This window comes from Phyllostomus hastatus, unplaced genomic scaffold (genome assembly GCF_019186645.2).
Source record: "Phyllostomus hastatus isolate PE091 unplaced genomic scaffold, TTU_PhHast_1.1 phas_contig_64, whole genome shotgun sequence".
NCBI classification, from domain to species: domain Eukaryota; kingdom Metazoa; phylum Chordata; class Mammalia; order Chiroptera; family Phyllostomidae; genus Phyllostomus; species Phyllostomus hastatus.
Genome location: NW_025333928.1, coordinates 8,268,444 through 8,281,360, shown reverse-complemented (window position 1 = coordinate 8,281,360; position 12,917 = coordinate 8,268,444). Strand labels below are relative to the sequence as shown.

Below are 12,917 nucleotides of genomic sequence, written 5' to 3'. Positions count from 1 at the left end.
TCACATCCTCTCAGGGCTGCATTACTCATGTGTCTGTTTATTCCCTTATACACTTAGCCTGAGACCCCTCTTCCAGAACACTCCTGATGTTCTGTCATCTCCTGCCCCTTCTTCTTTCTACCTCCAGCCGTGAGGACTCCACCAAATATCTCAACTTCACAGCTTCAGAGAAGACCAGCCATATTATAAAGCATCAGTATCAGGTGGGGAGTTGAGGCCAGGAAAGGAAACTAATGTGCTAGAATGCAGAAATTAATGGGAAGCATGCATCAGATGCCTGTTGTGTGCTAGGTTCTGTTCCAGGCTTACTCTCTATACACACACAAAGCACACAAGCAGGTACATACATATGTGCATACAGTCAAGCCCTGGTATCCAGGGGGGATTAGTTCCAGGACTCTCCCCTTATTACCAAAATCTGAATGCTCAAGTCCCTGAGATACAATGGTATTGTAGAGTATTTATATATTACCCATGCACATCTGCCTATATACTTTAAACTATCTCCAGGTTACTTATAATACCCAATACAATGTAAATGCTATGTAAATAGTTGTTAGACTGTCTTGCTTAGGAAATAATGACAAGAAAAAAGTCTGCACATGCTAGGCAACCATTATAGGCCTAACTACATAGTACATGTCAGCAACAATGTAACATTTTTTCCTGAACATCTTCCATCAACACTTGGTTTAATCTGAGGATGTAAAACATGTGTGTTTACTCATTTAATCTTCATAATGACTCTGTGGCAGAGGCACTGTCATGATCCCATTTACAGATAAAGAAATGGGCTCAGAGATGTTAAAACACATGCCAACAGTTACCAACAGTAAGTGGATGAGCCAACACTTAGGACCAGTCTATCTGGCTCTTGAATGTGTGTTTAATTGCTACATTTGACTGCCTCCCAGAAAGCATCAAGTGGCAGGGACCTGGGTCTGTGAGGCCTTATTCAGGTGTCCTGGGTTGTCAGGAGTGGGAGGCTGATTGTAGCTACAGAAAGGCCAGAGCCCTGATACCCAGCCCCCCAACACCTTGCAGTTCAACAACCTGGGGCGGAGGAGCCTCCCCATCAGTGTGGTCTTCTGGATCCCCATCCAGCTGAACAAGATGACCGTGTGGAATCAGTCACAGTTCATCTTCTCCCAGGTAAGCCCAGCTGGGCCTGAGGATTAGGCTCAACTCTTCCCTCCACAGGTCTTTTCTAAAATCTGTTGGAATTTGGAGCCATTTCTGACCCTCTTCTAGACCCAGGACTTCTCATCCTCCTTCAGGGTGGGCCCAGGAGATTTCATTTCACTCTCTTCATAGTGTCTCTCTTTCCTCAGAACCTATCCAGTGCTTGCCACACTGAAGAGAGGGTTCCCCCTCACTCTGACTTCCTGGCTGAGCTTAAGAAGACCCCAGTGCTGGTAAGAATAAGTGTAACTGCAGCTTCAGGGCTACATGCAGACTCGGCATTGTGCCCTTGTTGGTGCCCAATACTGTCTCTCAACTGAGTGGGAGGAGTGCGTAGAGTGTTTTCTACATTCAGCTTTCTTAGTCATCATTCCTTTCTCCTCCCTTCCCCAGAACTGCTCCATTGCTGTCTGTCAGAGAATCCAGTGTGACATCCAGTCCTTTAGCAGCCAGGAAGAATTCAATGTTACCCTCAAAGGCAACCTCTCGTTTGACTGGTATATCAAAGTATGTGGGGCCCTGAAGCTCAGCCAGTCTAGACACGATACTGCAGGGGGTACATGGCTCTAGCTCCCATCCTCTCTTTCCCACAGACTTCACATAACTACCTCCAGGTTGTGAGCACAGCAGAGATCTTGTTTAATGACTCCACATATGCCCTGCTTCCAGGACAGGAGGCATTTGTGAGAGCCCAGGTATCTGTCTTGGGCACAGAGGGACTATTGAAAGGAGGAGGGGAGGCTGGGGTTGTGCAGATGTCTGTGTTAAGAGAGAAAGATTGAAAGAGGTGAGGAGGAGTGGGGGGAATGAGGGCTAAGGTAGGGCATAAGGAGGGGTTAATTATTGGGTTCAGAGTGTGTACAAAGTCTGGCTGGGGAAGCCCCAGAAATCCAGAGTCTGTCTCTCCTGATGCACCTCTCTTCTCCTCTCCCTGCCCCAGACACAGACCAAAGTGGAGCCATATGAAGTACATAACCCTGTACCACTTATTGTGGGCAGCTCCGTGGGGGGGCTGGTGCTCCTTGCCCTCGTCACCGTTGGACTGTACAAGGTATTCACTTGAGGCTCTCTTCCTGCTTGCTCCTGTCCCCCTTGCCACTTCTCACTCAGCAGCTTTATTGTTGGAGTTGACTCCCAGCAGTGCTGCCAGCTTTTTGACCTGTGGCAAGTTACAGAGGCTTAGTTTCTTCAGCTGTAAAATGAGAATATAAATAGCCATTTTATGAAGGTAATTGAGTTAATATATGCAGAGCACTTAAAGTGTTCCCTGGTACAGAATGACCACTATATGAGGATGAGTTCTCCTTCTTATATTTTATATTTCTTTCTTTCCTGGCCTCAAAATTGATGCTCCAGTTTCCCCAGGTCCCTTCTACACTCTGCAATATTATTCTTTGTATCTCTTGGTCTCTCTTTCTCCCCTCCTAGCCCGCATTGCCCTCATTTGCTCCCCTGGCTTCAGTGGTCTTTACCCCTCTGTCCCTGCTCCTACAGCTCGGCTTCTTCAAACGGCAGTACAAGGACATGATAAATGAAGCTGCTCCAGAAGCTGCTCCACCCCAATAACAGTTCTTCTCCACGAGTGGCCTCTCCTGAAGCAAGCAGGACCTTGGTTAGACCAACATGCAGGCTGCTAGACAGACATGTCTGTCCAGTAGGAGGCTGGGGTGGTGATGTTTCACTCAGGAAAGGCCTGCTTAGTTTTTTATTTCCATTCATGTGTGTATGCAAGTGTGCACGTGAGTGTGTGTGGGTTGTGTGTGTGACTCAGATGTCTCTTGCATGGGGGGCAGGTGGCTTCAGCAAATGCTCTCAGGCACAGGGAATTGCTTGGACTTGATTGTGTGTGGGTGAAGGTGCCATTCAGCCTTCCTCCAGGACAGAGGTTATGGCAGCTCTTGTGGTGAATTTAAAGGGAAAGCAACAGAACCCCTCCCTGCTGAAGGATGTGAGAACTCCCTTTGTGGGTGAGCACACAGACCTGCAGAAACCTGTAGAGCTGGGACCAAGACCATGTGGAGAAGCCATGCTGGAACCAGGATCTGGTCAGACAACAGGAGCCCATCCAAACCCATTTCACACTAGAGCTAAATATGTCCATTAAGCAATGATATACTTCCCTTTGCCTATTCATTTATTATCTTAATGTTACTTTCACTTTTTGAATTGATAAACCTATTCATAGTACAAAAATCAAAAGATGTGAAAGGCTCTGTGGTGAAAAGTCTCCCATCCTGGTCACCCCAGTCATTTGTCACTTCTAAAGGGCAGCCAAGTCTATGTGTTTTCAGGTCTCCTTCACAAAGACTCGGCATATGCAAACACATACACATACACACGCTTTTTACACAAATGATAGCACACATTTTTATACTGTTCTGCATCTTCCTTTTTTCATTACTATAGCTCAGACATTTTTTCATAAGGTGTACATTTTCATTCTTTTATGCAGCTCAATAGCATTTCATTGTGTGGATGAATCATAATGTATTCAGTCAGTCTCCTTTTGAGATATTATTTCCAATCTCTTGTGATTAAAACTGGTGAATTAATAAATTGAATATAAGTAATTTTTTGCATATATGTAAAGATAATTTATAGGGTATATTCCCAGATATTTGGATTCTCCCTCAAGCAAACCCAAAATAAAAATTTAAATGAAAGTTTTTTTTCAGTTGCATCAGGAAATACCAATAAACAATAGAAATCTTATAACTAAGGATTTACAGAAACTACATCAAGACTGGTAGGAAGGGCAGAGACACGGAAAGTGCTGGACCCACTCCAACAAGGGTCAGCTGAGATTCTGGAGGGATATCTCTGGTACAAAGGTTCTTCCTGAGGAGCATGAGATCTCAACCTCACACTGAGCTCCCCAGCCCAGAGCACCAGAGCCAGAAAGAGGCACCTACATAACATCTGGCTGTGAAAATCAGTGTGGATTCTGTCTGCCAAGGAGAGAGATGAGTCTTCTAGAAACACAGGTACTTTCTTAAAGGGCCAAAGCACAAAATCTTTTTGACAGCCACTCACTCTGGGCTCTCGCAGAGGGAGAGTGAAGCAGACTGGAGTTGTCTAAGGAAAGAGTGGGGTTTGTGGCTCTGGGGAGGGAGTTGAGGGGACAGCTGCCAGAACTCCTGTGCTGAGTCCCTCTCCCACACTACAGATGTCCCACACTTTGTTGGATGAAGCACTCTCCTTATTATAGCATCAACTTGGGGGAAAGCAATAGGCCATTATCTGGACTTCCTGTCACCCCACCCTACAAAGCTCATGCCCTGCTGAGGAGTCAGCTGCCTGGGCTGAGGTATAGAGGTCTGGGAAGACTCAAGGGGTGTCAGTGACTGAGTGTAACTTTGTGGCAAGAGCCATTCCCCCCACTTTCCAGTGAACCTGACTGGCACCTCCCCCTCACAAAAGATCCTCTAGTCCCACCCGCCAGGCTCCAGGTGGCCTCACCCTCTCAACTCCTGGTGGCCCTGCTCTGCCGTGGTATAGGCAGAATCTTGGACAGACTGAGTTGTGTGGCTCTAGGACAGGGTTCATTTTTCCCTTGCACACCTGACCAGTGCAGAGCCCTCCCTTCACATGGCTAAGTCTTGGTCTGTTTGGGCCTGATAAATTCTGCTGGCTTCACCTTGATGACTTCCTGAGGTCCTACCCCACCACAAAGGTCTATGGGCACATGGCAGGGAGTATCTAGACTTGGTATACCCCAGGACATTTGCTGAGGGGCCTCAGACCAAGCATTGATACTGAGTTTGAACCTGTGTCAATCTGGTGAACACCACTTGCTCCTATCTGGTGACTCACTGAGAACCTACCTCATGCAACTTGAGTACCACCAGAGGCTCTTTCAATGACTGAGTTTATCAGGTAGACAGCAGGTTGAGTCAGGTCTTGGTGCATTGGGACTTTTGCTGACCTGCTTCTGGGCCTGGTGCTGGTCTGTCACAGGCAGCAGCTGACATTGGCCTGCATCAGAGTCCCTCCCAAGAGGCCCCAGAATCACACAAAGTGGCCAGCTTTGGCAACATCAGAGCAGGATCCAATTAGCTTCACAAACAGCATATCCAAAGGGAGATCTTGGCAGGCACTAGATCCTGCTGACGTGAATTCCGCTTCATTTCATTAGCACCTGCACAGCAACTTGTACACTGTGAATGGGGTCAATCCTCACCATCAGAAAGCCTGAGGGTTGACCCACCCCCATGCTAATAGGCCAATAGCAATCAAGATTCAATTACAGCCCTGGCTGGTGTAGCTCAGTGGATGAGTATGGGCCTGTGAACCAAACGGTTGCCAGTTTGATTCCCAGTCAGGGCACATGCCTGGCTTGTGGGCCAGGTCCCCAGTAGGGGGCATGTGAGAGGCAATCCCACATTGATGTTTCACTCCCTCTCTTTCTCCTTTCCTGACCTCTCTCTAAAAATAAATAAATCTTAAAAAAAAGACTCAATTACAACAGGAGGGCCCACATAACCCATGTGAGGGATATTCCTGGAGCACCCAGCTCTGGTAATCAAGGAGACTGCACCACTGGGTCCCATGGGACACCTACTACATACGGCCACCCTACCAAGACTGGGAGACATAGCAGATCTATGTAATACATAGAAACAAAATACAAAGATGCAGTCAAAATTGCAGAGACAAAGAAACATGCCCCAAATGAAAGAACAGGAGAAATCTCCAGAAAAAGAGCTAAATGAAATGGAGGCAAGTAATTTACCAGATAGAGTTCAAAAGAATGGTTATAAGGATTCTCAAGGAACTTAGTGAGAACTTGAACAAACAGATAGCAAGCATAAAAAAGGACATAGAAACCATAAAAAAGAACCAGTCAGAATGAAGAATACAATATCTGAAATGAAGAACACACTAGAAAGAATAAACAGTAGGTTGGATGAAGCAGAGGATCAAACCAGCAATTTGGAAGATATGGTAGCAGAAAACACCCAAGCAGAGCAGCAAAAAGAAAAAAGAATTTTGTACAAAAAAATATGGCCCAAATGAAAGAACAGATCAAAGCTCCAGAAAAAAATACAGCTAAGTGATGAAGAGATGCCCAACATGTCAGATGCACAGTTCAAAACACTGGTAATCAAGATACTCACAGAAATGGGTGAGTATGGTCACAAAATAGAGGAAAAAGTGAAGGCAATGAAAAATGAAATAAAGGAAAATGTACAGGGAACCAACAGTGATGGGAAGGAAACTGAGACTCAAATCAATGGTTTAGAACAAAAGGAAGGAATAAACATTTGATTAGAACAGATAAAGAAACAAGAATTCAAAAAAAAAAATGAAGAGAGGCTTAGGAAACTATGGGACAACCTTAAGCATTCCAACATCTGAATCATAGGAGTGGCAGAATGAGAAGAGAAAGAGCAAGAAATTGAAAACTCATTTGAACAAATAATGAAGGAGAACTTCCCCAATCTGGCAAAGGAAATAGATTTCCAGGAAGTCCAGGAAGCTCAGAGAGTCCCAAAGAAGTTGGACCCAAGGAAGCACACACCAAGGCACATCATAATTATATTACCCAAGATTAATGATAAGGAGAGAATCTTAAAAGCAGCAGGAAGAAAGGAGAGAGTTACCTACAAAGGAGTTCCCATAAGGCTATCAGCTGATTTCTCAAAAGAAACCTTACAGGCAAGAAGGGGCTGGAAAGAAGTATTTGAAGTCAAGAAAGGCAAGTACCTATATCCAAGATTACTCTATCCAGCAAAGCTATCATTTAGAATGGAAGGAAAGATAAAGTGTGTCCAAGATAAGGTCAAATTAAAGGAGTTCATCATCACCAAGCCCTTATTATATGAAATGTCAAAGGGACTTATCTAAGAAAAAGAAGATAAAAAATATGAACAGTAAAATGACAACAAATTCACAACTATTAAACAAAATGAATTGAGCAAACAACTAGAACAGGAACAGAATCACAGAAATGGGAATCACATGGAGGGTTATCAGTGGGGGAATGGGAGGAGGCTAGAGGGGGAAAAGGCACAGGGAATAAGTAGCATAAATGGTAGGTAGAAAATAGACAGGGAGAGGGTAAGAATAGTATGGGAAATGTAGAAGCCAAGGGACTTGTATGTATGACCCAAGGACATCAACTAAAGGGGGGAGAATGTGGGTGGGAGAAGGTGTCCAGGGCAGAGGGGAATAAAGCAGGGAAAATGGGACAACTGCAATAGCATAATCAATAAAATATATTAAAATTAATTAATTAAAAAATAAAAAAAAACAGGTGGTAAGGAGGTTTTATAGGTGGACAGGGAAAATTCCTGGACATGGTGCCTGTAGCCATAGTGCCAGCAGCCACAGCACCTGCAGCCTCAGTGCCTATATGAAAGCCTGGTCAGAGATAGCAGCTTAGCAGCTCCCTACCCTCCCAGGGCTGGAATCCCCAGACCTGGGCTGAGAGTAACTAGGTTATACAAAGTCATCAGGGAGATCCAGGCTACACACACACACAGCTAGTGGTACCCCACAGCTGCTGCAGCAAGAGCCATCTGGCTGAGTACCAGAGAGTGGGAGAAGTATATCTGCACCTGTATCTGGTGGAGTAGCTAGCCGTGACTGTGATAGACTCTTGGCTTTTTGGAGAGGTGATATGTATGGAAAACTGGACAGTGACTCAGCGCTGCAGTGGGAGTACTAAGAGAGATTTTTTTTTTAAAAGGAGAGCTGAGGCATGCTAGGCAGGGACCCTGTGCATGCAGTTGCCCTGACAACAAGGAAAAAGGATTGAGGGCGTGATTTGCTCCTGTAATGAGGTATAGGCTGGGAGGCCCCAGGGCCCCCCAAAGGGGAGATTTATAACAGAGTCCAGAACTTGGGGTGTCTGGGAATATAGGATATCCTCCCCACCCCCACACAAGTCTAGCTGGGGGAAAGGAGACATGGAGCAGGGCCATTGAGAGTTATTTTACATATTAATGACAGCAAGATAGCTTCATACCCATATGAAAAATGGTTCTTTTGCATATCAACAGCAGGCTAGCTAGGGAGATGGGCACTATGTAGCTGGGAGGCAGCTCCCCCTGGTTACAGTGCCTGTGTGAGAGTTTGGAGATGGTTTGCTTCATGCCACAGAGCCACACCTGCAAGGACTAACTATGGCAGCTAAGAAAGGCTGAAAATGTGGGAGTGTTGAGAGGTGTAGCCGATTGTAGGAGGAGTTGGAAATGGGGTTACGGAGTTGGTTCCAGTCTGGGATTTAAACTAAAGGCAGCTACAATGAGGGAGAGAGACAATGTAGGACTAGGGATGAGGAGAAGACAATGCAGGACTATTTGAAGGGACAACCCGAGACCATGAGGGAAGGAAAGGGGTGAAAAGATTCTTACCTGCTGGCCATGGGGAAATGACACATGGTTTTGGATTAAGAATTGGCGATCAAGATAATGCTACAGGGTGCAGCCAAGAGGGGCGTCCCCAAAAAGGGAGTTGTAATGGGGTCCAGAACTCAATGTGTCCAGGAAATATTAGGGTGTCCTCACCCTTCCCCTGCACAGGTGTGAGTTGGGGGAAGGGACACATGGAGCAGGGCCATTGGGAGCTGTTTTGCATAGCAACAGCTTTGCAGCTAACCTGGCGTGGTCATTTAACATATCTATAACATTTAACTGGTTACATAAATATGTTAAATAGCTGTGGCCATGCTCTGAGTCAGGGGAATGGAAGTGACTTCCCCACCAAAACGTAACTGGGGGGCAGGTCCTGCGAGTTACAGTGCCTGAGTGGGCGCTTGGAGAAGATTGGCTCCATGACATGGGGCCACACCTTCCCAGACTCACGATGGCAGCCCAGTAAAGCTGGAAGGATATGGGAGTGCTGGCAAGTGTAGCCAATGGTGGGAGGAGTTGGAAATGAGGCTGCAGAGGAAGATTGGTGTGGGGATTTAAACCCAGATGTGGCAGCCATTGAGGGGAGAACCACTCAGTCTTTGGCAGAGTGGAGACTCCTGCAGCCATTGTGCAGAGAGGACCATGCAGCTGTGGCAGTGCAGAGAGAGGAACACTTGGCTGTGGCACTGCAGAGAACCACATGGCTGTGGCAATAGAAAGGAGAACCATGCAGCTTTGCCAGAGTGGGGACCCCCATGGCATTCGTAGGGGGAACCACCACCCGACTTTAGCAGAGATCTCGGTGACACAGCTGATGGTGCCGGGAACCAAGGGAGGCCTACCAGCCAAGATGGATTACTGGGAAGAACCAGGCGCTGCCTGAGCCACCGACTTCTATTTCTTTTCCTGAGATATGGTACCCCAGACTGGGCAAAGGAGGAAGGAAGGACTGTGTGTGTTTTTGGGTGTTTTAAGGGACTTTGGGATTTTGATGAAGATGTTAGGTCAATGCTTTAAGTCTGTACAGCATAAATAAACATTTCCTTTCCTTTTCATGAATCTCTGGCATTGAGAGATGTCTTTCCTATAAGGCGGCAGACATAACAAACCTGGGGGGTTCCTTTTGGTAATAGTATATCGCCCTTGCCGTGTCCCCCCTCCCCCGCCCTCCTGTGTTCTGTAACAACAACACAGCTGGTGGTGCTGGGGACTGTGGGGGACCTGTCCAGCTGAACACAGATTGCTGGGAGGAACTGGAAGTCTAGCCAAGCTAGGGACTTCCATTTCTTTTCCTGAGATACAGTATCCCTGACTGGTCTGGTTGGGCAAAGGAGGGCAGGCAGGACTGTGTGTGTGTGTTTGTGGGTATTTTAAAGGGACTTTGGGATTTTTAATGGTGACATCCCACTATTACTCTAAGCATATATAACTTTTGAATAAATAGTTCCTTTCCTTTTTACCAAACTGTGGCATTGATAGCCAGTCCCTACCTGGTGGTGGGGAAAACAAAACTAGTATAGAAAGACCCCAGGAAAGAGGGCTTGTTTTGGTAACAGTGTCTACACTCCCCGCCTCCCCCACCATGGGTTCCTTTTGGTAACATTCCTACTCAGTACAGCTGATCAAATAAATAAAAAATGTGCAAAGTGAGGTGACTCCTTGTTCCCAGCTCCACACAGCTACGCAGAATGCAGGTCTCTGTATGCTGTGAGGGCAGTGGGCTGGGAATTGTGCACGTGAGATTATTTAAAGCCAGACTGAGCCCCCTTCCTCAGTAGAACTTCTGAGAAGGGAAGGTTGCACCCTACCCCCACCTTCTGCAGGGGAATGATGGGGGTGGGGGAGGTCTGTAAAACTGGCTGGGCAGGCTTAACCACTCTTCAGGGGGCATTTCCAAAAGAGAAAAACAGCAGGAAGAATATCTAAAAGGGGCCATTTTTTTATTCCTCACTGGGAGACAAAGTACATTGGATCCTAGGGTCCTATTGTTGTGGAAAATCACTCACTCGCAGAGAGATGACGAAGCACAAACTTTATTATCCGGGGGCTCAGAGGGGAGTTAACCATCCAAATCCTCTGAGCAAAGAGTCCAAGCTGGAGTTTCCTTTAAATACTTGTTACAAGGCAAAAAGGAGGAGGGGGTGAGTCATCTGCTAAAGCAAGCATACAGAAGCAGAAGCAAAGCAAAGGTCAATGTTTTGGCCTTGAGATAACTGTTACCTTGGTGACGGCTGCTAGTCAGCTCCTCGTCATATAAAAACAAAGGCACTGTGACATTTGCAAGTGTTACAGAGAGCACTGCTTATCAAAGAAGCTACAGAGCATAGAAACTTTTTCATGGGGTTTTCTTTTCCTGCCACATTCCCCCCTTTGATGCTATAAGGTGTTTTATCCCTTTTAGCATCACTAATACCTGGCTATAAGGCTGAGGTCCTTGGAAGGGTTACAACTGCTGATACTGGTGTTGGTACCGCTGGAGGGCTAGCACTTTGGCGGCTGCCCTATGAGTTACTGTAGCCCTAGGTGTTGGACCAAAGTCCAGAGGATGCAGGGTCTCATATGCCTGACACTTCTGGGTCTGGTACTCTATGATCCTGGATGTTACTCCAGTCCAGTATACCTTCCCTCACCAAGTGCAGAGGGATTGCTGTGGCTGAACGCAACCTGATGGCATGTCAGTGGAGGAGCTGAAAGCTGACCCTGGGAGATAGTAAGAGACCACTTTACCATTGAGCACAACTCTATGCCTGGGGGTATTACATCTGCAGGCTGGGGCTGAGACAGGGGCTGCATTTGTTAAGCAAAGCATACAATAAATTCAAATGCAGAGACCAAACAGAGACAAACTATTTCTAGGGTGACCTGCTTTGCGGGGATTCCATTTCTCAGGGGCCACAGTTACTAGTCCAATTGCCAATGCTCCTGTGAAGGTGCCGATTAAAGTCAGGTACCCTGTGGAACAATGGTCTATTCCTTGGTGTCTTTTTTACTGGCTGGCGTCCTCCGGTGCCTTAGTGTGGGTATTTTAGGTGCAGGCCTAGTCCTCGGGTCCTCGGGATCTGCTGCTGTCTTGGCCCAGCTGTAGTGGATCCAAGGGGTGTCTCTTAGCACTCTCAGGTATGCTGACCACACCAAGCAGATCTGCTGCAATGCCATTATCAATGAGGATCCTAATGTCCGGCTGATCCGAGAGCTACAGGAGGAGGTGGCTCAGCTATGGGAATTGCTGATGGCTAAGGGGCTCTTAGCCTCTGCTCTGGGAGGCCTGAAGGTGGACAAGGGGAGTCCTGGAGGTGCTCTGCCAGCCACAGCGTCCCCCCCTGCCCCAGCCTTACCCACATTCCCCCCTTTGGCTGCACCCTGTAACAATTTCTTATTTCAGATATATACCCACTTTGAATTCTTTTAAAGGACAATGGACGAAGGTCTCATCTTCTTGTAACTGCTTCCGGCTGGAAATGGACATTGTTTTACCTACCCGTGGGTCTAGGGTGCCCTGAAAGGGGGGTGCAGCACGGAGGGAGTCCTTCCTAGAAGAAGAAGGACCTTATAGAATCCTGGCCAGTTGGCTGTTACCAGGAAGTTGTAGGCTTGGTGTCCAAAGGCTGGCATTACTGGACTGTTGGCATCCTGGTTATATTCTGGAGGTGACAGATTTGGAAAGTTGTGGCCCATTATATTTCACTCAGGCTGAGGGGAATATATTAGGATTCCCCTCCTTTCAGATACCTGTCCAAGCCATTAAGACAGAAAAGGGAAAATCAGTTTTAAAGTGAAGCCCACAGATCACCCAAACTGTTTACCAACCCACCCACTCAGTTCAGCCAAACCATTGAGTTTTAGGGGGTGATGATGAAGAATGGGCTCCTTAAGTGAGGCCTATATTGCAACCAATTACTCAGGTAATGAAGTCATAGGCATACGTCCTATGAAAACAGAAGAACATACAGGTTAATTTACACAATAGTTCCCAAACCATTCTCTGTGCCTGTGAGACTGTCTTTTGGGAAGGCATTCAGGTGCAAGGTCTTTTCTGCAATGACATTTAGCAATGGCAATTTGACAGGTTTTTCATACCTATAAACTGTACATCTTTGATGATATTATAAACCCAGTTTCAACTTTCAAATGAAAACAAACTTTTAAGACAGTTAGCTGCATTGTTCTGGAGTTTAATACTGAGCACAGTGATTTTCCTTGAACTACGATTTTTCTCCTTAAGATCACCCCCACTGTTATTAAAGGGACTACTTTGAGTTCTGTTTTTCATTTTGACTGTTTGTTTGCATAAACATACCAAGAGCAGCCTGAATTACTTATGATCTTTAATTCTGCTTTGCTGGAACTCACACAGGGAACTTTCAGATTGACTTCTCA

General features: G+C 46.3%; 1 protein-coding gene across 2 annotated transcripts in view; it reads left to right on the top strand.

Annotated features, from left to right (window-relative positions):
* The window catches only part of ITGAM (integrin subunit alpha M), a 63,281-nt gene extending 59,465 nt beyond the window's left edge, over positions 1 to 3,816 (top strand). For both annotated transcript variants that reach the window (XM_045848966.1, XM_045848965.1), the window contains 7 exons: positions 128 to 203; positions 1,045 to 1,152; positions 1,332 to 1,415; positions 1,576 to 1,689; positions 1,776 to 1,877; positions 2,123 to 2,233; positions 2,677 to 3,816. In XM_045848966.1, coding sequence (XP_045704922.1) covers positions 128 to 203; positions 1,045 to 1,152; positions 1,332 to 1,415; positions 1,576 to 1,689; positions 1,776 to 1,877; positions 2,123 to 2,233; positions 2,677 to 2,748 — 667 coding nt within the window. In that variant the 3' untranslated portion in view covers positions 2,749 to 3,816. The remainder of the gene's footprint in view (positions 1 to 127; positions 204 to 1,044; positions 1,153 to 1,331; positions 1,416 to 1,575; positions 1,690 to 1,775; positions 1,878 to 2,122; positions 2,234 to 2,676) is intronic.
* The last annotated feature ends 9,101 nt before the right edge of the window (positions 3,817 to 12,917 follow it).